Source organism: Lutra lutra, chromosome 2, assembly GCF_902655055.1.
Source record: "Lutra lutra chromosome 2, mLutLut1.2, whole genome shotgun sequence".
In the NCBI taxonomy this organism is placed as follows: domain Eukaryota; kingdom Metazoa; phylum Chordata; class Mammalia; order Carnivora; family Mustelidae; genus Lutra; species Lutra lutra.
In genome coordinates, this window is record NC_062279.1 from 36,809,070 (window position 1) to 36,829,023 (window position 19,954).

General features: G+C 36.2%; 1 protein-coding gene across 3 annotated transcripts in view; it reads left to right on the forward strand.

The window, feature by feature from the left end:
• The window catches only part of LOC125092772 (disintegrin and metalloproteinase domain-containing protein 5-like), a 180,485-nt gene that overhangs the window by 153,238 nt on the left and 7,293 nt on the right, over positions 1-19,954 (forward strand). For all 3 annotated transcript variants that reach the window (XM_047717149.1, XM_047717152.1, XM_047717150.1), the window contains one exon: positions 302-352. In XM_047717149.1, coding sequence (XP_047573105.1) covers positions 302-352 — 51 coding nt within the window. The remainder of the gene's footprint in view (positions 1-301; positions 353-19,954) is intronic.

Below are 19,954 nucleotides of genomic sequence, written 5' to 3' on the forward strand. Positions count from 1 at the left end.
ATGAAGGGGATTAAGAGTACACTTACCTTGATGAGCACTGAGTAATGTATAAAATTGTTGAACCATTATATTGTACACCTGAAACTAATATAACACTCACTGCATATTAATCTATTCAAGAAAGAAAAGGAAAAAAAGATCAGTATCTGTTTTATTTTGTTGGAAGGAGACATTTTATTTAATGAGTCACAATATTTAATGAATCATTATTTTTCTTTGAAAAATAATCTTCATTCAAATAGTCACTTAGTTCAAGATTTTTAAATTTCTCCACTTAAGATAAATTTTGTCAATTTCACAGATCTGTGCCAGAAGAAAGCAGCAGTAATAGCAGGTTATCCCCCAGTGTAAGGTGAGTGTAGAATTATATGATTAGCTATTGTGCATTGTAATTTTTTTTTCCTTTGGTGCATTGTGTGTTTTGGTAATTGTTTAGGAGCACTGTAAAATTGTTAATTTGAAACCAAAACATTTGTTCATGATATTCCTTATGGTTTTCACTGTTATTTAGTGTTATAATAATAAACAATAAAACTTGCTCTCATGATATCTCAACCTCTCCTCCCCAACCTACACTAAAGGAGTGATTTTTGTGTATACACACAAGCATCAATAAGCACATACTTTGTGGGATTTTTGTTTTGAGCATTGGTAAGGAACAATTATATCTTAATGACATCTTAATGACAAATACAAAGAGGACTGACAATATAAGGTATATCTTTTATGCTTATAGTTACACTATTACCTCAGTAAAAAATTACTGTTAGTAAGGTTAAAGCCTTGGAATATTCACTCATTTTACTGTCTTAACTTATCTGGAAAACTAAATTTAGAGATCAAACTATGGAGTCATCAAACAGAACATTTTATTAAATTATAAATTCCCCTTTATTTTCAGTGTATAAAAGTTTCCCTTAAACCACATGATGGATAGAATATAAGAAGAGGTAATATAGAGCATCTCAGGTTGTATTTCAAGTTACGTCTTCATCCTTGCAGTACAAAGTTGCATGCAATGATATTCATGTAAAAAATGTTGAAATAAATGTCTAAACTGAGGACATTTCTAATTCTAAGAGAAGCAATATAAATAAAATATGATTAAAAACAGAGAGGGAGGCAATAAGAGACTCTTAACTATAGGAAACAAAGTGAGGGTTAATGGAAGGGAGGTGGGTGTGGGATAGAGTAATTGGGTTATGGGCATTAAGGAGGGGACTTGATATAATGAGCACTGGGTGTTATAGGCAACCAATGAATCACTAAATTCGACCCCTGAAACTAATAATATACATATGTTAACAATTGAATTTAAATAAAAAATTAAAAAAATAAAAGCACAGCTTCCTAATCTTATTGTCAAGGCAGACTATTTTAGGTTCTGCAAAAATTAGTCATATTGCTACTCTCAAGGCAAGACTATACTTCAACGCTCTAATCACAATGAAATGCATATTACAGGACAGAGAACAGTCATTTTTTAATTATAATCTCTATCAAAAAGACACAAAAAGAAGAAATAATTGCACTTGAAGACAGTGGATGGGAAGAAATAATTAAGGAAGGAGAAGAAATTAATGAAAAGGAAAATGAACAGAAAAATAACAGAAAAAGTGAGCAAAGAGAGACTGATTCCTGAAAAGATCAATGTATGTAATTAAAACTATACTGTGTATAAACCTTCTGTCAAGTAACATCTTTTTTCATTAAGCTATAAATGTATGTAAACTTAGGTCTAGAAAGATACTAGAATAGCTCTATGCTTAATTCATTGGAATGTGTATAATGTGTCCTTAACCTAACATCTTCTTTCATTAAGACAAGTGTTTATAAACATTATCTGTTGAAGGATATGGGAACAGAAAAAAAATTTATCCAGTAGTTCAAAATAAAAAGTAAGGTTATAAAATACCAATATCAGATAATAAAATTACATATTTTTAATCTTTTGGACATTAGAAGAAAAGAGAACACTGTTGATAACTTAAAATAAATTTAAATTTTTAGATGAAATGTATGGATTCCTCCAAAACCACATCTTTCCACCTTTCCCAAAATAGAATAGAGAAAAATTAAAAATATTGAATAAGTCTTCCATTAAAGACCTGAAAACTGTCATTTAAAACCTTCTCACAAAGTTAATACTAGGGCATATTGTTTTTGTGGCATGCTTCAGGAGCAAAAGAGCCCAGACAAATTGAGTCAGCACTTGCTTAATCACATCATCTTGTATTGCATTGAACAAACAAGTCACAGTATCAAACTCAACATCAGTGAGTAGATGTGTATGATGTACTCTACCCACTCTAATAGGAGATACTAAAAAGTCAAATGACAAAAAATATGGATGAATAATCATATACTAGGAAAAGAGTGAAGAATAGGGAAAGTAATTCAAACCATTACATCTTCCAAACATTTAAAAAAGGAAGTAATACCTATCTTACACATACTTATCTGGAAAATATAAAAAGAAGAAGCATTTCCTGTTTTTCTATGTGGCTAGTCTACCTTTATTTTTTTAAATTAAATTTAATTGGGCAACATATAGTATATCATTAGTTTTTGATACAATGTTTAATGACTCATTAGTTGAGTGTATTGAATCTGACTTTAATACCAAAACTTGACAAAGGCAATAATACTAGAAAGAAAAAATTACAGATCAATTTTTGATTAAAGATGCAGCAATTTTAAACAAAACATTTCCAACTGAATCTTGTTAGCATTGTAAAAGATAAATAAATAGCCATGGAAGGGAAGGGTGATCTAGGAATGAAAGGTTGCTTTAAAATTAGAAAGTTGATATAACGTAATTCACCATATTAAGAGAAAATAAGAAAAAGAATATAATCATTTCTATATATGAAGAAAAAATATCCTTTCACTATAAAAGTTCCCACTTCGCTAGTGACAAGTTACTGTAATGTGATAAAGGAAATTTGAAGCAAGAAAACATAGTAAACATTCCAGTTAATGATGAAATTGTGAATGTTTCTTCCTGAGATCAGGAACATACTCATTTCATAATTGTATTCCTTTTCAACATTGTATGGATGATGCTAGTCAGGAAAATAAGGTTTAAAAAAAAGTAGAAAGATTGGAAATGAAGAATGAATGATGTCATTGTTTGTAGATGATATGGCTGTGTACATAGAAAATTCTAAGAAATTACAAACCAATTAGAATTAATAAATGAATGTAAGGTGCCTGGATACAAGGCAAATATATAATCAGTTTTAACTTCATACATATACATGTAACAAACAATTAGAAAATGATAATCGAAAAATATCACTATATATACTTGTGTGTGTATGTGTTGTGTGTGTGTGTGTGTGAGAGAGAGAGTGACAGACAGGCAGGCAGACACATTAGTTTTAGGAATAGAATTTAATGATTCATCCCTTACATATAACACTCATTGTGCATTATAACAAATGCTCTCCTTAATACCTATTGCCCATTTAGCCCATCCCCATCCACCTGCCTCCATCAACCCTCAGTTTTTTTCTCTATCTTAAGAGTCTCTTATGGGGGTGCCTTGCTGTCTCAGTTGGTTAAGTGTATGCCTTCCTCTAGGATCATGATCTCAGGTTCCTGGATCAAGCTCCACATCAGGCTCCCTGCTCAGTGGGGAGGCTGCTTCTCTTTCTCCCTCTGCCACTCTCCACCCCCTGCATTTCCATAATCAACCCAGCGGGCCTTCTTTTGTATCATGTCATTAGCAAATAATGAATGTTCGCGTTCCTTGTCAATTTGGATGCCTTTTATTTCTTGTCTGATTGCTGAGGCTAAGACTTCCAGTACTATGTTAAATAGTAATGGTGAAAATGGACATCCCTGTCTTGTTCCTGATGGTAGAGAAAAAAGCTCTCAGTTTTTCCTCTTTGAGGATGATATTAGCTGCGAGTCTTTCATAAATGACTTTTATAATGTTGAGGTATGTACCCTTTATACTTACTTTGTTGAAGGTTTTATCAAGAATGGATGCTGTATTTTGTTAAATGCTTTTTCTGCATCTACTGAGAGGATAATATGGTTCTTACCCTTTGTTTTATTAATGTGGTATATCATGTTGATTGGTCTGTAAATATTGAACCAGCCCTGAAGTCCAAGATTAAGTCTCACTTGATCATGGTGAATAATTCTCTCAATGTACAGTTGGATTTGATTTGCTAGTATCTTGTTGAGAAATCGTGCATCCTTGTTCATCAGGGATATTGGCCTATATGTTTCCTTTTGGGGGGGGGTCTTTGTCTGGTTTTGGAATCAAGGTAATGTTGACCTTGTTAGAATGACTACATATAAATATTGATACATTGTCTACACTAAAATTAAGAAGTTTTAGAGTTTTTAACAGTCAGCAGAAGAGGAAGCCCTGGGCCCTCTTTACTCTACAAGCACACCAATTCAACAATTCATGGACAGATTCCCTCTGTGAGAAATCTAGAAACTAGGAAAGAGGTTCTTGAATCCCAAATGAGTACAAAAGTCCTGATATCAGAGGCAGTAGGGAAATTCAAGACACATTTCCATAATCCCAGCCCCTCACACAGTACCATATGATCAGGAGGCAACCTCCCATCTCCTAGCTTCCTGGGAAGGGAAAGAGGTAGGTCATTATATCCAATGTCCAAATTTTCTGTGGGCTACCCAGAGGACTGGCTTTGGTCTAGCCTGTCTTGGAGTTCTGATGGGACCTGGCATAATGTAGCTGCCTGGAGCCAGTGAGAAAGAGATGGTGGTTTGGGCTGGCAGTTGTCATAGCCCCATAGCTTCTCTTCCTGATTCAGTACAGAGTGAGTGGATAAAAAAAAAATCCCACCTTTTCCCTGGATAGGGTAAGGAATGTACCATGCCTCTAACACCTAAATTTTTCTGAAGGCTACACAGAGGACTAACTTCAGTCTAATTTATCTTGGAATACTGATAGGACCTGACACAAATTGGCTGTCTGAAGGCCAATGAGAATAGAGATGTCAGTTTGATTTAGCATGCAACTAGTCAATATAGTTGGCTATACTTATATTGGTAAAATAGACATTAAGTCAAAACCTGTCACAAGAAACAAAATCATATACATTATTTACATTAGATGATGATAAAAAGAATTCACCAAAAATATATAATAATTATTAAGTATATATGCACCCAACATCAGAGCACCTAAATATATAAAGCCAACACTGATAGAACTGAGTGGAGAAAGAAATAGACAGCAATACCTCACTTTAAAAAAAATGAACATAAAATGTATTATTTGTTTCAGGGGTACAAGTCTGTGATTCATCAGTCTCACAAAATTCACAGTGCTCACCATAGCACATACCCATTCTAGTGTCGATCACCCAGCCACCTCATTCCTCCCACCCCTTCCACTCCAGCAACCCTCAGTTTGTTTCTTGAGATTAAGATTAAGATCTCTTAAATTAAGGAGTCCATCCCATTTACAATTGCACCCAAAACTATAAGATACCTAGGAATAAACCTAACCAAAGAGACTAAGAATCTATACTCAGAAAACTATAAAGTACTCATGAAAGAAATTGAGGAAGACACAAAGAAATGGAAAAATATTCCATGCTCCTGGATTGGAAGAATAAATATTGTGAAAATGTCTATGCTACCTAAAGCAATCTACACATTTAATGCAATTCCTATCAAAGTACCATCCATTTTTTTCAAAGAAATGGAACAAATAATCCTAAAATTTATATGGAACCAGAAAAGACCTCGAATAGCCAAAGGAATATTGAAAAAGAAAGCCAAAGTTGGTGGCATCACAATTCCGGACTTCAAGCTCTATTACAAAGCTGTCATCATCAAGACAGCATGGTACTGGCACAAAAGCAGACACATAGATCGATGGAACAGAATAGAGAGCCCAGAAATGGACCCTCAACTCTATGGTCAACTCATCTTCGACAAAGCAGGAAAGAATGTCCAATGGAAAAAAGACAGCCTCTTCAATAAATGGTGTTGGGAAAATTGGACAGCCACATGCAGAAAAATGAAATTGGATCATTTCCTTACACCACACACGAAAATAGACTCAAAATGGATGAAGGATCTCAATGTGAGAAAGGAATCCATCAAAATCCTCGAGGAGAACACAGGCAACAACCTCTTCGACCTCAGCCGCAGCAACATCTTCCTAGGAACATCACCAAAGGCAAGGGAAGCAAGGGCAAAAATGAACTTTTGGGATTTTATCAAGATCAAAAGCTTTTGCACAACAAAGGAAATAGTTAACAAAACAAAAGACAACTGACAGAATGGGAGAAGATATTTGCAAACGACATATCAGATAAAGGGCTAGTGTCCAAAATCTATAAAGAACTTAGCAAACTCAACACCCAAAGAACAAATAATCCAATCAAGAAATGGGCAGAGGACATGAACAGACATTTCTGCAAAGAAGACATCCAGATGGACAACAGACACATGAAAAAGTGCTCCATATCACTCGGCATCAGGGAAATACAAATCAAAACCACCATGAGATATCACCTCACACCAGTCAGAATGGCTAAAATTAACAAGTCAGGAAATGACAGATGCTGGCGAGGATGCGGAGAAAGGGGAACCCTCCTACACTGTTGGTGGGAATGCAAGCTGGTGCAACCATTCTGGAAAACAGCATGGAGGTTCCTCCATGCAATTGCACTGCTGGGTATTTACCCTAAAGATACAAACGTAGTGATCCGAAGGGGCACGTGCACCCGAATGTTTATAGCAGCAATGTCTACAATAGCCAAACTATGGAAAGAACCTAGATGTCCATCAACAGACAAATGGATAAAGAAGATGTGGTATATATACACAATGGAATACTATGCAGCCATCAAAAGAAATGAAATCTTGCCATTTGTGACGACATGGATGGAACTAGAGGGTATCATGCTTAGCGAAATAAGTCAATCGGAGAAAGACAACTATCATATGATCTCCCTGATATGAGGGAGAGGAGATGCAACATGGGGGGTTGAGGGGGTAGGAGAAGAGTAAATGAAACAAGATGGGATTGGGAGGGAGACAAACCATAAGTGACTCTTAATCTCACAAAACAAACTGAGGGTTGATGGGGGGAGGGGGTTGGGAGAGGGGGGTGGGGTTATGGATATTGGGGAGGGTATGTGCTATGGTGAGTGCTGTGAAGTGTGTAAACCTGGCGATTCGCAGACCTGTACCCCTGGGGATAAAATATATGTTTATAAAGCTGTAAAAAAAAAAAAAAAAAGGATGAATACCCAAGTTTTGTAGCAACATGGAGGGGACTGGAAGAGATTATGCTGAGTGAAATAAGTCAAGCAGAGAGAGTCAATTATCATATGGTTTCACTTATTTGTGGAGCATAACAAATAGCATGGAGGACAAGGGGAGATGGAGAGGAGAAGCGAGTTGAGGGAAATTGGAAGGGGAGGTGAACCATGAGAGACTATGAACTCTGAAAAACGATCTGAGAATTTTGAAGGGGTGGGGGGTGGGAGGTTGGGGGCACCAGGTGGTGGGTATTGTAGAGGGCACGGATTGCATGGAGCACTGGGTGTGGTGCAAAAATAATGAATACTGTTATGCTGAAAAAATAAAAAATATTAAAAAAAAAAAGATTAAGATCTCTTATGGTTTGTCTCCCTCTCTGGTTTCATCCTGTTTCATTTTTTTCCTTTCTCCCACTATGATCTGTCTTTTTTCTCAAATTCCACTTATCAGTAAAATCATATGATAATTTTCTTCCTCTGATTGGCTTATTTTGTTTAGCATAATACCCTCTAGTTCCATCCACGTCATTGCAAATTGCAAGATTTCGTTTTTGTTTTTTTGGTTTTTTGATGGCTGCATAATCCACTGTAGATATATACCACATCTTCTTTATCTGTTCATCTGTTGATGTATATCTAAGCTTTTTCCATAGTTTGGCTATCGTGAACATTGCTGCTATAAACATTCATGTGCACGTGCCCCTTCGGATCACTACATTTGTATCTTTAGAGTAAATACCCAGTGGTGTGATTGCTGGGTCATAAGGTAGCTCTATTTACAAATTTTTAAGGAGACTCTATACTGTTTCTCATAGTGGCTGTGCCAGCTGGCATTCCCACCAACAGTGTAGGAGGGTTCCCTTTTCTCCCCATCCTCGCCAATACCTGTAGTTTCCTGACTTTTAATTTTAGCAATTCTGACCGGTGTGAGGTAGTATCTCAGTGTGGTTTTGATTTGTATCTCCCTGATGCTCAGTGATGTTTAGCACTTTTCCACATTATCTGTTGGTCGTTTGGATGTTTTCTTTGCAGAAATGTCTGTTCATGTCTTCTGCCCATTTCTTGATTAGATTTTTTCTTTGGGTATTGAGTTTGATAAGATCTTTATAGATTTTGGATACTAGCCCTTTATCTGATCTCTCATTTGCAAATATCTTCTCCCATTCTGTCAGTTGTCTTTTGGTTTTGTTGACAGTTTCCTTGCTGTGCAAAAGCTTTTGATCTTGATGAAGTCCCAATAGTTCATTTTTGCCTTTGCTTCCCTTGCCTTTGGCAATGTGTATAGGAAGAAGTTGCTGCAGCCAAGATCAAAGAGGCTGCTGCCTGTGTTCTCCTCAAGGATTTTGGTGGATTCCCTTCTCACATTTAGGCCTTTCATCCATTGTGAGCCTATTGTTGTACATGGTGTAAGGAAATGGTCCAGTTTCATTCTTCTGCATGTGGCTGTCCAATTTTCCCAGCACCATTTGTTGGAGAGACTGTCTTTTCACTGGATACTCTTCCCTGCTTTGTTGAAGAGGAGTTGACCAAAGAGTTGAGGGTCCATTTCTGGGCTCTCTATTCTGTTCCACTGATCTATGTGTCTGTTTTTGTGCCAGTACCATACTGTCTTGATGATTACAGCTTTGTAATAGAGTTTGAAGACTGGGATTGTGATGCCACCAGTGTTGCTATTCTTTTTCAACATTCCTCTGGCTATTCAGGTCTTTTATGGTTTCATGAAAATTTAGGATTATTTGTTCCATTTATGTGAAAAAAAGTTGATGGTATTTAGTAGAGATTGCATTAAGTGTGTAGATTGCTCTACGTAACATAGACATTTTCACAGTATTTGTTCTTCCAATCCATAAGCATGGGACGTTTTTCCATTTCTTTGCATCTTCCTCAATTTCTTTCATGAGTACTATAAAGTTTTCTGAGTAAAGATTCCTTGCCTCTTTAGTTAGGTTTATTCCTCAGTATCTTATAGTTTTGGGTACAATTGTAAATGGGATCAACTCCTTAATTTCCTTCTTCTGTCTTGCTGTTGGTGTATAGAAATGCAACTGATTTCTGTGCATTGATTTTATATCCTGACACTACCGAATTCCTGCAGGAGTTCTAGTGGTTTTGGGGTGGACTCTTGGGTTTTCCACATTAAATATCACATCATCTGCAAAAAGTGAGTTTGACTCCTTCTTTTCCAATTCAGATGCCTTTTATTTCTTTCTGTTGTCTGATTGCTGAGGTTAGGACTTCTAGTACTGTGTTGAATAGCAGTGGTGATAGTGGCCATCCCTGGCGTGTTCCTGACCTTAGGGGAAAGGTTCTTAGTTTTTCCACATTGAGAATGATATTCACTATGGATTTTTCATCAATGGCTTTGATGATATTGAGGTGTGTACGCTCTATCCCTACACTTCGAAGAGTTTTAATTAAGAAAGGACACTGTACTTTGTTAAATGCTTTTTCTGTATCTATTGAGGATATCATATGGTTCTTGTTCTTTTATTAATGTATTGTATCACATTGTTCAACATTGGATGTTGAATCAACCTTACAGCCCAGGAATAAATCCCACTTGGTCATGGCCAATAATCCTTCTAATGTACTGTTGGATCCTAATGACTAGTATTTTGGTGAGGATTTTTGCATCCATGTTCATCAAGGATATTGGTCTGTAATTCTCCTTTTTGATGGGGTCTTTGTCTGGTTTTGGGATCAAGGTAATGCTCACCTCATAAAATGAGTTTGGAAGTTTTCCTTCCATTTCTAAATTTTGGAACAGTTTCAGAAGAATAGGTATTAGTTTTTCTTTAAACGTTTGGTAGAATTCCCCTGGGAAGCCATCTGGTCCTGGGCTCTTGTTTGTTGGGAGATTTTTGATTACTGCTTCTATTTCCTTAGTGGTTATAGGTCTACTTAGGTTTTTTCATCCTGGTTCAGTTTTGGTAGTTTATGCATCTCTACGAATGCATCCATTTCTTCCAGATTGTCTAATTAGTTGGCATATATTTGCTTATAGTATGTTCTTATAATTGTTTGTATTTATTTGCTGTTGGTTGTGATCCCTTCTCTTTCATTCATAATTTTATTAATTTGGGTCTTTTTTCTTTTTGATAAATCTGGCCAGGCGTTTATCAATTTTATTAATTCTTTCAGAAAACCAGCTCCTAGTTTAGTTGATCGGTTCTACTGTTCTTTTGGCTTCTAATTTCATTGATTTCTGTTCTGATCTTTATTATTTCTCTTCTCCTGCTGCATTTAGGCTTTATTTTGCTGTTCTTTTTCCAGCTGCTATAGGTGTAGGATTAGGTTGTGTATATGAGACCTTTCTTTTTTCTTATCAAAGGCTTTTATTGCTATATACTTCCCTGTTAGGACTGCCTTTGCTTCATTCCAAAGGTTCTGAACTGTCCAGTTTTCATTTTCATTTGTTTCCATGAATTTTTAAAAAATTCTTCTTTAATCTCTTGTTGACTCATTCATTTGTTTTTTTTTTTAATTAAAGATTTTATTTATTTATTTGACAAAGAGAGAGAATGAGAGAGGGAACACAAGCAGGGGAGTGGGAGAAGGAGAAGCAGGCTTCCCGCAGAGCAGGGAGCCCAACACAGGGCTCGAACCCAGGACCCTGGGATCAGACCTGGGCTGAAGGCAGACGCTTAATGAGCCACCTAGGTGCCCTGACCCATTTATTCTTCAGTAGGATGCTCTTTAGCCTCCATGTACTTTAGTTCTTTCCAACTTTCCTCTTGTGGTTGAGTTCTAGTTTCAAAGCATTGTTATCTGAAAACATGCAGGGAATGATCCCAATCTTTTGGTACTGGTTGAGATCGGATTTGTGACCCAGGATGTGATCCATTCTGGAGAACATTCCACTAGAGAAGAATGTGTATTCTGTTGCTGTAGAATGGAATGTTCTGAATAGATCTGTGAAGTCCATCTGGTCCAGTGTGTCATTTAAAGCTTGTATTCCTTGTTGATCTTTTGATTAGATGATCTGTCCATTTCAATGAGGGGGGGTGTTAAAGTCCCCTCCTATTATTGTATTATTGTCAATGTGTTTCTTTGTTTTTGTTATTTATTGGCTTATATAATTGGCTGTTCCCATGTTAGGGGCATGAATGTTTACAATTTTTAGATCTTCTTGTTGGACAGACTCTTTAAGAATGATATAGTGTCCTTACTCATCTCTTATTATAGTCTTTGGTTTAAAAACTAACTTGTCTGATATAAGGATTGCTACCTTAGCTTTCTTTTGATGTCCATTAGCATGGTAGATGGTCTTCCATGCCCTCACTTTAAATCTGGAGGTGTCTTTGGGTTTAAAATGCATGTCTTGCAGACAGCATATCAATGGGTCATTTTTAAAAAAATTCAGTCTGAGACCCTGTGTCTTTTGATTGGGGCATTTAGACCATTTACATTCAGGGCAAATATTGAAAGATATGAATTTAGTGCCATTTTATTTGGTAAGGTAAGGTGACTGTTACCGTATATTGTTTCTGTTCCTTTCTGGTCTATGTTACTTTTAGGCACTCTTTGCTTAGAGGACCCCTTTCAATATTTCTTATAGGGCTGGTTTGGTGATTGCAAATTCTTTTAGTTTTCTGTTTGTCCTTTAAGATTTTTATCTCTCCTATTTTCAATGACAGCCTAAGTGAATATAGTATTCTTGGCTGTATATTTGTCTCATATAGCACTCTGACTATATCATGCCAGTCCTTTGTGGCCTGCCAGGTTTCTGTGGATAGGTCTGCTGCCAGTATAATATTTCTACCACTGTAGGTTAAAGACCTCTGTCCTGAGTGGCTTTCAGGATTTTCTCTTTGTCTCTGAGACTTTTAAGTTTTACTATTAGATGTTGGGGTGTTGACCTATTTTTATTGATTTTTTTGAGGGGAAGTTCTCTGTGCCTTCTTGGTTTTGATGCCTAATTCCTTCCCCAGTTAGGGAAGTTGTCTGGTATAATTTGCTGCAATATACCTTCTGTCCCTCTCTTCCTTCTTCTTTTGGGATCCCAATTATTTTAATATTGCTTTACTTTATGGTATCACTCATCTTTCAAATTCTTCCCTCATGATCGAGTAGTTGTTTATCTCTTTTTCTCAGCTTCTTTATTCTCAATCAGTTGGTCTTCTATATCACTAATTCTCTCTTCTGCCTTATTTATCCTAGCAGTTAGAGCCTCCATTTTTTATAACACCTCTTTAATAGCCTTTTTGATTTCAACTTGGTTAGATTTTATTTATCCAGAAAGGGATTCTCTAGGATCTCCTATGCTTTTTACAAGCTCAGCTAGTATCTTTATAATTGTTATTCTGAACTCTAGTTCTTACATCTTATTAATGTCCATGTTGATTAGGTCCATGGCAGTCAGTACTGCCTCTTGTTCTTTTTTTGAGGTGAGTTTTTCTGTTTTGTCATTTTATCCAGAAGAATAGATGAATAAGAGAACAAAATGCTAAGAGGGTAACAATGACCCCAGAAAAACATACACTAAACAAATCAGAAGAGACCCAAAACTGGGGAGAAAGGGGGAAAAAATATTATCAGCCTGGTGAATAAAACAGAACCACATGCTACATTTTGGGTGTATTTTAGTCTGGTAGAAACAACTACCTCCCAAAATTTTAAAGAAAGAAAAACACATACACAAAATAAGGGTAAATACAATGAAGGGATGGAATGTGACTGTAAAAGTGAAGATTAAATAAGATTTTAGAAATTGATAATGTGAAAAGTTGGTTGAAAAGAGAAAGAAGAAAATTTTTAAAAAATTAAATAGAAGAAAAAAAAATTTAAAATATTAACTTTGAAAGACTAAAGAATCATGGAGAAAAGGTCATGAATTCAATGTGTTGTATTGCCCTAGTGCTGGAGTTCTGCAGTTATCATTGATAGGTAAACTTGGTCTTGGCTGGATGTTCTTGCTGATCTTCTGGTGGAGGGGCCTGCTGCAGTGATTCTCAAATATCTTTGCCCCAGATGACATTGCACCACCCTTTCCAGGGTTTAGGCTATGTAATCTGCTCAGGTTTGCGTTGGGTAGCCTTTGTTCCCTGAAGCTTTAGAGGATGAGAATGAAAATGGTGGCCTCTCAATCTCTGGCCCCAGAGGACCCTAGAGCTCAGGGCCCCACTCCTCAGTGTGCCCTCAGCAAAAGCAGTCAATCCCTCCTTTCTCCCTGGTCTCTGGCTGCACTCTTTGCTCACCTGGCCTGTAACCAAGCATTTCTGTCTCAGACACATGACTCCATTTGGGGTCCAAACCAGAAGATTCCTTCAGCAGACTTCTGCACCTCTCCTTCTGGGTGAGGAAGGGGAGTCTCCCCAGATCTGCCACTCAGAGAGCAGGGGCCCAACTGTGCCACCAATCCTGGTTTATGGCAACCCTGAACGGAGAGCCCACTCCTTGGCTTACTCTTTACAGTTGGCGTCCCTGCTCTGATACCTTGGAGCTGTGGTGCACTCAGGCATGCTCAGTCTTTCTGTGACCCAGAGAGTCCTGGGACCACAATGTCCCAGTGAGGGTTCCACTCACTGCTTAGCCCGCTGGGGTGATGTCCCTTACTAGAGCAGACTTCTAAAAGTTCTGATTTTATGCTGTGCTCCTCTATCACTTGCCTGTAGCTGGCAGATGGAAGCTCTCTCCCCTGCATAGTATCTTCCCATACATTGCCTCAGATTCACTTCTCCACACATCCTGTCCTACCTTCCAGACAGTAGCCACTTTTCTGTTCATAGAGTTGCTGCTATTCTTTTCTTTGACCTTCCATTAAGGTCATAGGTGTTTAGAAAGATTTGATAACTAGCTAAATTCCTGGGAATTTTAGGTCTAGTTCTCTGCCATCTCAGTCTAGTCAGTAACTCACTTTCTATGATAGAACATCCACACAGACAATCAATTAGAAAACAACAGACTTGAGCAACATTATAGACCAAAGGGACCTAGCAGACATAAATGGAACAGTCTACCCAACAACAATAGAATATACATCTTAAATTTGCATGAAATATTCTTCAGGATAGATGATGTATTAGTTCAAGAAGTTCTAACAAATTTTAAAAAGATTTATATTATACCTGGTATCTTTTCTGACCACAATGGAATGAAACTAGGAATCAGAAGCTGAAGGAAAACTGGAACATTTACAAAAATGTAGAAATAAAACAGTTCTTTCTTTCTTTCTTTTTCAAAGATTTTGTTTATTTGAGAGACAGAGAAAGTTAAAAAATGAGCAGGGTGAGGGACAGAGGGAGAAGCAGACTCCCTGCTGGGCAGGGAGTCCAATGTGGGGCTCGATCCCAGAACTCTGGGATCATGACCTGAGCTGAAGGCAGATGCTTAACCAACTGAGCCCAGGTGCCCCTAAACAGTACTTTCTTGAAAACCAATGAAATGAAGAAGAAATCAAAAGATAAATTCTAGAATCTTTTTTAAAACAAAACTTCTTGAGATAAATGAAAATAGAAAAATAGCATAACAAAATTTACTGGATATGACAAAAGTCGTGCTTAGAAGGAAGTTTATATTAACAAAGGCCTACAGTTTTTTTTTTTTTAAAGTAGAGAAATCTCAAGTAACAACCACATTTCAGACACCAAAGAATGAGAAAAAGAACCAAAGCCCAAAGTTAGTAGAAGGAAGAAAATAATAAAAGTTAGAGCAGTTATGAACAAAATAAAGAATAGAAAAGGAACTGAAAAAAATCAGGAAAAGTAAGCACTGTTTTTTTTAAAATGAAAATTAATAAAACTTTAGCTAGATAACACAAAGAGAAGAAAAGACTGAATAAAAATCAGAAATGAGAGGGGAGACATTACAACTGATGCTACAAAAATGAAAAGGATCATGAAGTATTATGAACAATTACATACCAACAAACTGGAAACTCTGAAAGAAATGAATAAACTTCCAAAAACATACAGCTTACCAAAGCTAAATTATGAAGAAATAGAAAGTGAACAGATTAAAAAGCAATAAGAAGATTGAACCAGTAATCAAAAACCTCCCTACAAAAAAGCCCAGGACAGATTGGCTTTACTGGTGAATTCTACCAAACAATTTAAGGAAGAATTAATACCAATGTTCTTCAAATTCTTTCAAGAAATTGAAGAAAAGGGAAAACATTCTATTTCATTTTATTAACCAACATTACCCTGACACCAAAACCATAATGGACACCACAAGAAAAGAAAACTACAGGCTAATATCTATGATTGATAAAGGTGCAGAAGTCCTCAACAAAATACTAGCAAATAAAGTTCAACAGCACATTGAAGGGATCATCCTCATGACAAAGTGATGGTTCAACATATAAAAAGTAATCAGTATGATACACCACATTAACAGAATGAAGAGTAAAAATGGTAAGATCATCTTAATACATGCAGGAAAGGCATTTGACAAAATTGATATATGATATAAACTTTGGACAAATCAGGAGTGGAAGATTACTTCATATAATAAAAGATGTATATGAAGAACTCACAGCTAATATTCTCAACAGTGAAAAACTTAAAGAGAAACAGTCTAACATCTAGAACAAGGTAAGTTTGCCCATTATCAACACGTCTTTTAATACTGGAAGTTCTAGCCAGGACAATTAAACAACAAAAAGAAATAAAAGGCATTGAAGTCAGAAAGGAAGAAGTAAAATATTTCCTCTTTGCAGATGACATGATCTTATATGTCAAAACCCTAGAAATGCAATAGGATCCTACCAAAGTTAAATACTTAGGAATAAACTTAAATAAGATGGTTGAAGACTTGTGTATTGATAACTATTAGACATTGATGAAAGAAATTAAACAACACACAAATGGGAAGACATTCTGTGTTCTTGATTGAAAGAACTCACATTGTTAAATTGTCCACACTAACCAAAGCTGTCTACAAATTCAATGAAATTTTCACCAAAATTCCAATGGCATTTTTCACAGAAATAAAAACAAACAAACAAAAAATTTAGGTGGAACCCAATGGATCCTGAATAGCCAAAACATCTTGAGAAAGAAGAACAAAAGCTTCTTGTGTGAGATTCACACTTCTGAATCTCAAAATACACAGCTAACCCTTGAACAACATGAGTTTGAACTGTGTGCGTTCAATTATACACAATTTTTTTTAATAAATATGGTATAATGCTGTAAATGTACTTTCTCTTTCTTGTAATTTTCTTAGTAATAATTTTCTCTAGCTTTATTGCAAGAATACAGTATATAACCTATACGCAAAATATTTTTAATTGACTGTTTATCTTATCAATAAGGCTTGGAGTCAACAGTAGGCTATTAGTTAAGTTTTAGGTAACTCAAAAGTTATACATAGATTTTTAACTGCTTGGAGGGTTGGTGCCCCACACCCCTGTATTGTTCCAGGGTCAACTCTATTGCAAAGCTACTGTAATCAAGACAGTATGATGCTGGTGTAGAGGCAGATACAGACAGATCAATGGAACAAAATAGAGGGCTCAGAAATCAACTCCTCTGTGTATGGTCAACTGATCTTTGAAAAAAATTCCAAGAACACACCGTGGGGTAAACAGTCTCTTTGAGAAATGGTGTTGGGAAAATTAGATAACCACATGCAAAAGAATGAAACTTGTTTATACTATTACCTTAATATAATTACCTTAATTTATACTATTACCTTAATATAAATTACCTTAATTTATACTATACACAAAAACAATTCAAAATGGATTAAACTCTAAAATATAAGACATGAAACTGTAAAACTCCTAGAGAAAACTTTGGGGAAAAGCTTCATGACATTAGCCTTAGCAGTGATTTCTGGGATTAGCATCAAAATTACAGGAAGCAAAACCAAAAAAATAGACAAGTAGAATTACATCAAACTAAAAAGCTTCTACACAACAAGGGAAACACTCAATGGAGTGAAAGGAAAACCTACAGAATAGGAAAAAATATTTGTGAACCAAGTATTAGGTAAAGGGTTAATTAATAGGAACTCCTATCATCAATACAAAAAAACAAAAATAAAACATAAAAATCCCTAATAACCTGACTAAAAAGTGAGTTTAAGACTTCAATAGACACTTCTCCTAAAATGCCATACTAATGGCCAATAGGCATATGAAAATATGGTCAATATCACTAATCATGGGGCGCCTAGGGGCTCGGTTGATTGGGTGTCTGCCTTTGGCTCAGGTCATGGTCCTGGGAGCCTGCAATTGAGCCTGATGTAGGGCTCCCTACTTAGTGGAGAGTCTGGTTCTCTCTCTCTCTCCTGTCCTTCACCCTCAGCTCATGCTCTCTCATGTGTTTGCTCTCTCTCTTTCAAATAAATAAATTCTTAAAAAAAAAAAACAAAAAAATTCACTAATCATCAGGAAAATGTAAATCAAAACCACAATGAGGTATCACCTGTTAGAATGGCTATTATTAAAAAAAAATAAGTCAACAAGTGTTGGCAAGAAGAATTGTCCACTGTTGGTGAGAATGCAAAATATTGCATCCAGTATGCAAAACTGTTGACCATTTCTCAAAAAAATTAAAAATAGAACTTCAATATGATCCAATAATCCTACTTCTGGATATTTTCCCTGAAGAACTGAAATCAGGATCTCAAAGTGTTATTAGCATTCTCATGCTCATTGTAACACTATTTACAATAGTTAAGATGTGAATACAAACTAAATGTTCACCAGCTGATGAATGGGTATAGAAAATGTGGCATACGCATAAAATAGAATGTTGTTCAGTCAGAAAAAAGAAGGAAATACTGCATATGTGACAACACAGGTGAACCTTGAGCACATTATTCTAAGTAAAAATAAGCTGGTGATAGAAGGACAAATAACTTTATGATTCCACTTAGATCCCAGGTGAACTATCTAAAACAGTGAAACTCATAGGAATGGAGAGTAGAATGGTGGTCACCTCAGTCTGGGAGGAGGGCAAAATGGGTGTTGTTAATCAAGGAGAATAAAATCTCAGTTATGCACAATGAATAAGCTCTAGAGATCTGATATACAACATTGTCCCTATTGTTAACAATACTTAGAAATCTGTTAAGAAATCTTTAAGTGTTGTTACCACAATACAATAAAATTTTTAAAAATTTAAGATATTTTGCTTCCCAAAAGACTTATTAAAGGGAAAAAGGAAGCTACAGTGTGGAAGATTTTTGTAACACATATTTCCAAAGAAGGACTTATATTCAGAATAGATACAAATTACTTACAAATCAATAACAAAAGGTGGGAGGACCTAATAGGCAAATAATTTTTTGCCTAATAGGTTAGAGGCTTCACAAAAGATAAAAATGAAGGGGCTCAAAACATGAAAAGTTCTCAACATCATTATCAGAAAAAGACAAAAGAAATGTGAGAGTCTCCTAAACCCCTATAAAAGGGCTAAAATTAAAAGAACTGAGAACATCAAGGGTTGCTGAGATTAGCAAACAATTAGGACTCTGATACATTGCTGGTAGGACTATATATTGGTACAGCACCCTTGTTATCACTGTTAAGTCATCTAGCATCTATTAGGTTTCAATTAAATTTTTATTATATTTTTTTAAGGACTTATTTATTTTAGAGAGAGAGGAAGAGAGTGAGGGGAGGGGCAGAGGGAGAGGGAGAGGGAGAGAATTCCTTGCAGATTCCCCACTGAGCATGGAGCTGACTCAGGGCTCAATCTCACCACCCTGAGATCATGACCTGAGCCAAAACCAAGAATCAACCATTCAACTGACTGAACCACCCAGGTGCTCCAGTTTCAATTAAATTTATAAATCTTATTTTCATTTTTAAAACTGTATTTATCATACTTAAGTTTTATATTTACTTTCTATTATAATTGATACTTATTTTCCAGAATTTTGACAAAGACAATTCTGCATGAATTTTCAGTCTAATTAGCAAAAATATTTTTCCTTCCCTTTCCAATTAACTTGAAGCTGATTGTCTTTACTTCTCCCTTTGCTATGCCTTTAAATCTTACCACCTTCTCTTCCACCTCAGTAATCTAGGTGTATGTAGGTTTCTGTATATTTAACATAAACTCAATCAAAATATTTTTTATATACATGGGTAGGGAGAATTGAGAAAAAGATTCTGAAATTCGTATGAAAAGAAAATAATGATATCCAGATAAACTTTAGTATTAACCAACAATGAATAAAATACAGAGCTTTTGATTTTTCAAAAAACATCTTTCATATTTTTAATGTAGTATCAAATATTAATTAAAATATCCCAGATACTTTGGTAGATATACATATTAAGAAGTTTCTTGTAGGAGGGAGGAGTCAAGATGGCGGAGAAGTAGCAGGCTGAGATTACTTCAGGTAGCCAGAGATCAGCTAGATAGCTTATCTAAAGATTGCAAACACCTACAAATCCAACGGGAGATCGAAGAGAAGAAGAAAAGCAATTCTAGAAACAGAAAATCAACCACATTCTGAAAGGTAAGACTGGCGGAGAAGTGAATCCAAAGCGACGGGACGATAGACTGCAGGGGGAGGGGCCAGCTCCCGGCAAGCAGCGGAGCAACGGAGCACAAAATCGGGACTTATAAAAGTCTGTTCCGCTGAGGGACATCGCTCCAGAGGCTTAACTGGGGTGAAGCCCATGCGGGGTCAGCGTGGCCTCAGGTCCCACAGGGTCACAGAAGGATCGGGGGTGTCTGAGTGTCGCAGAGCTTACGGGTATTAGAACGGGGAAGCCGGCTACA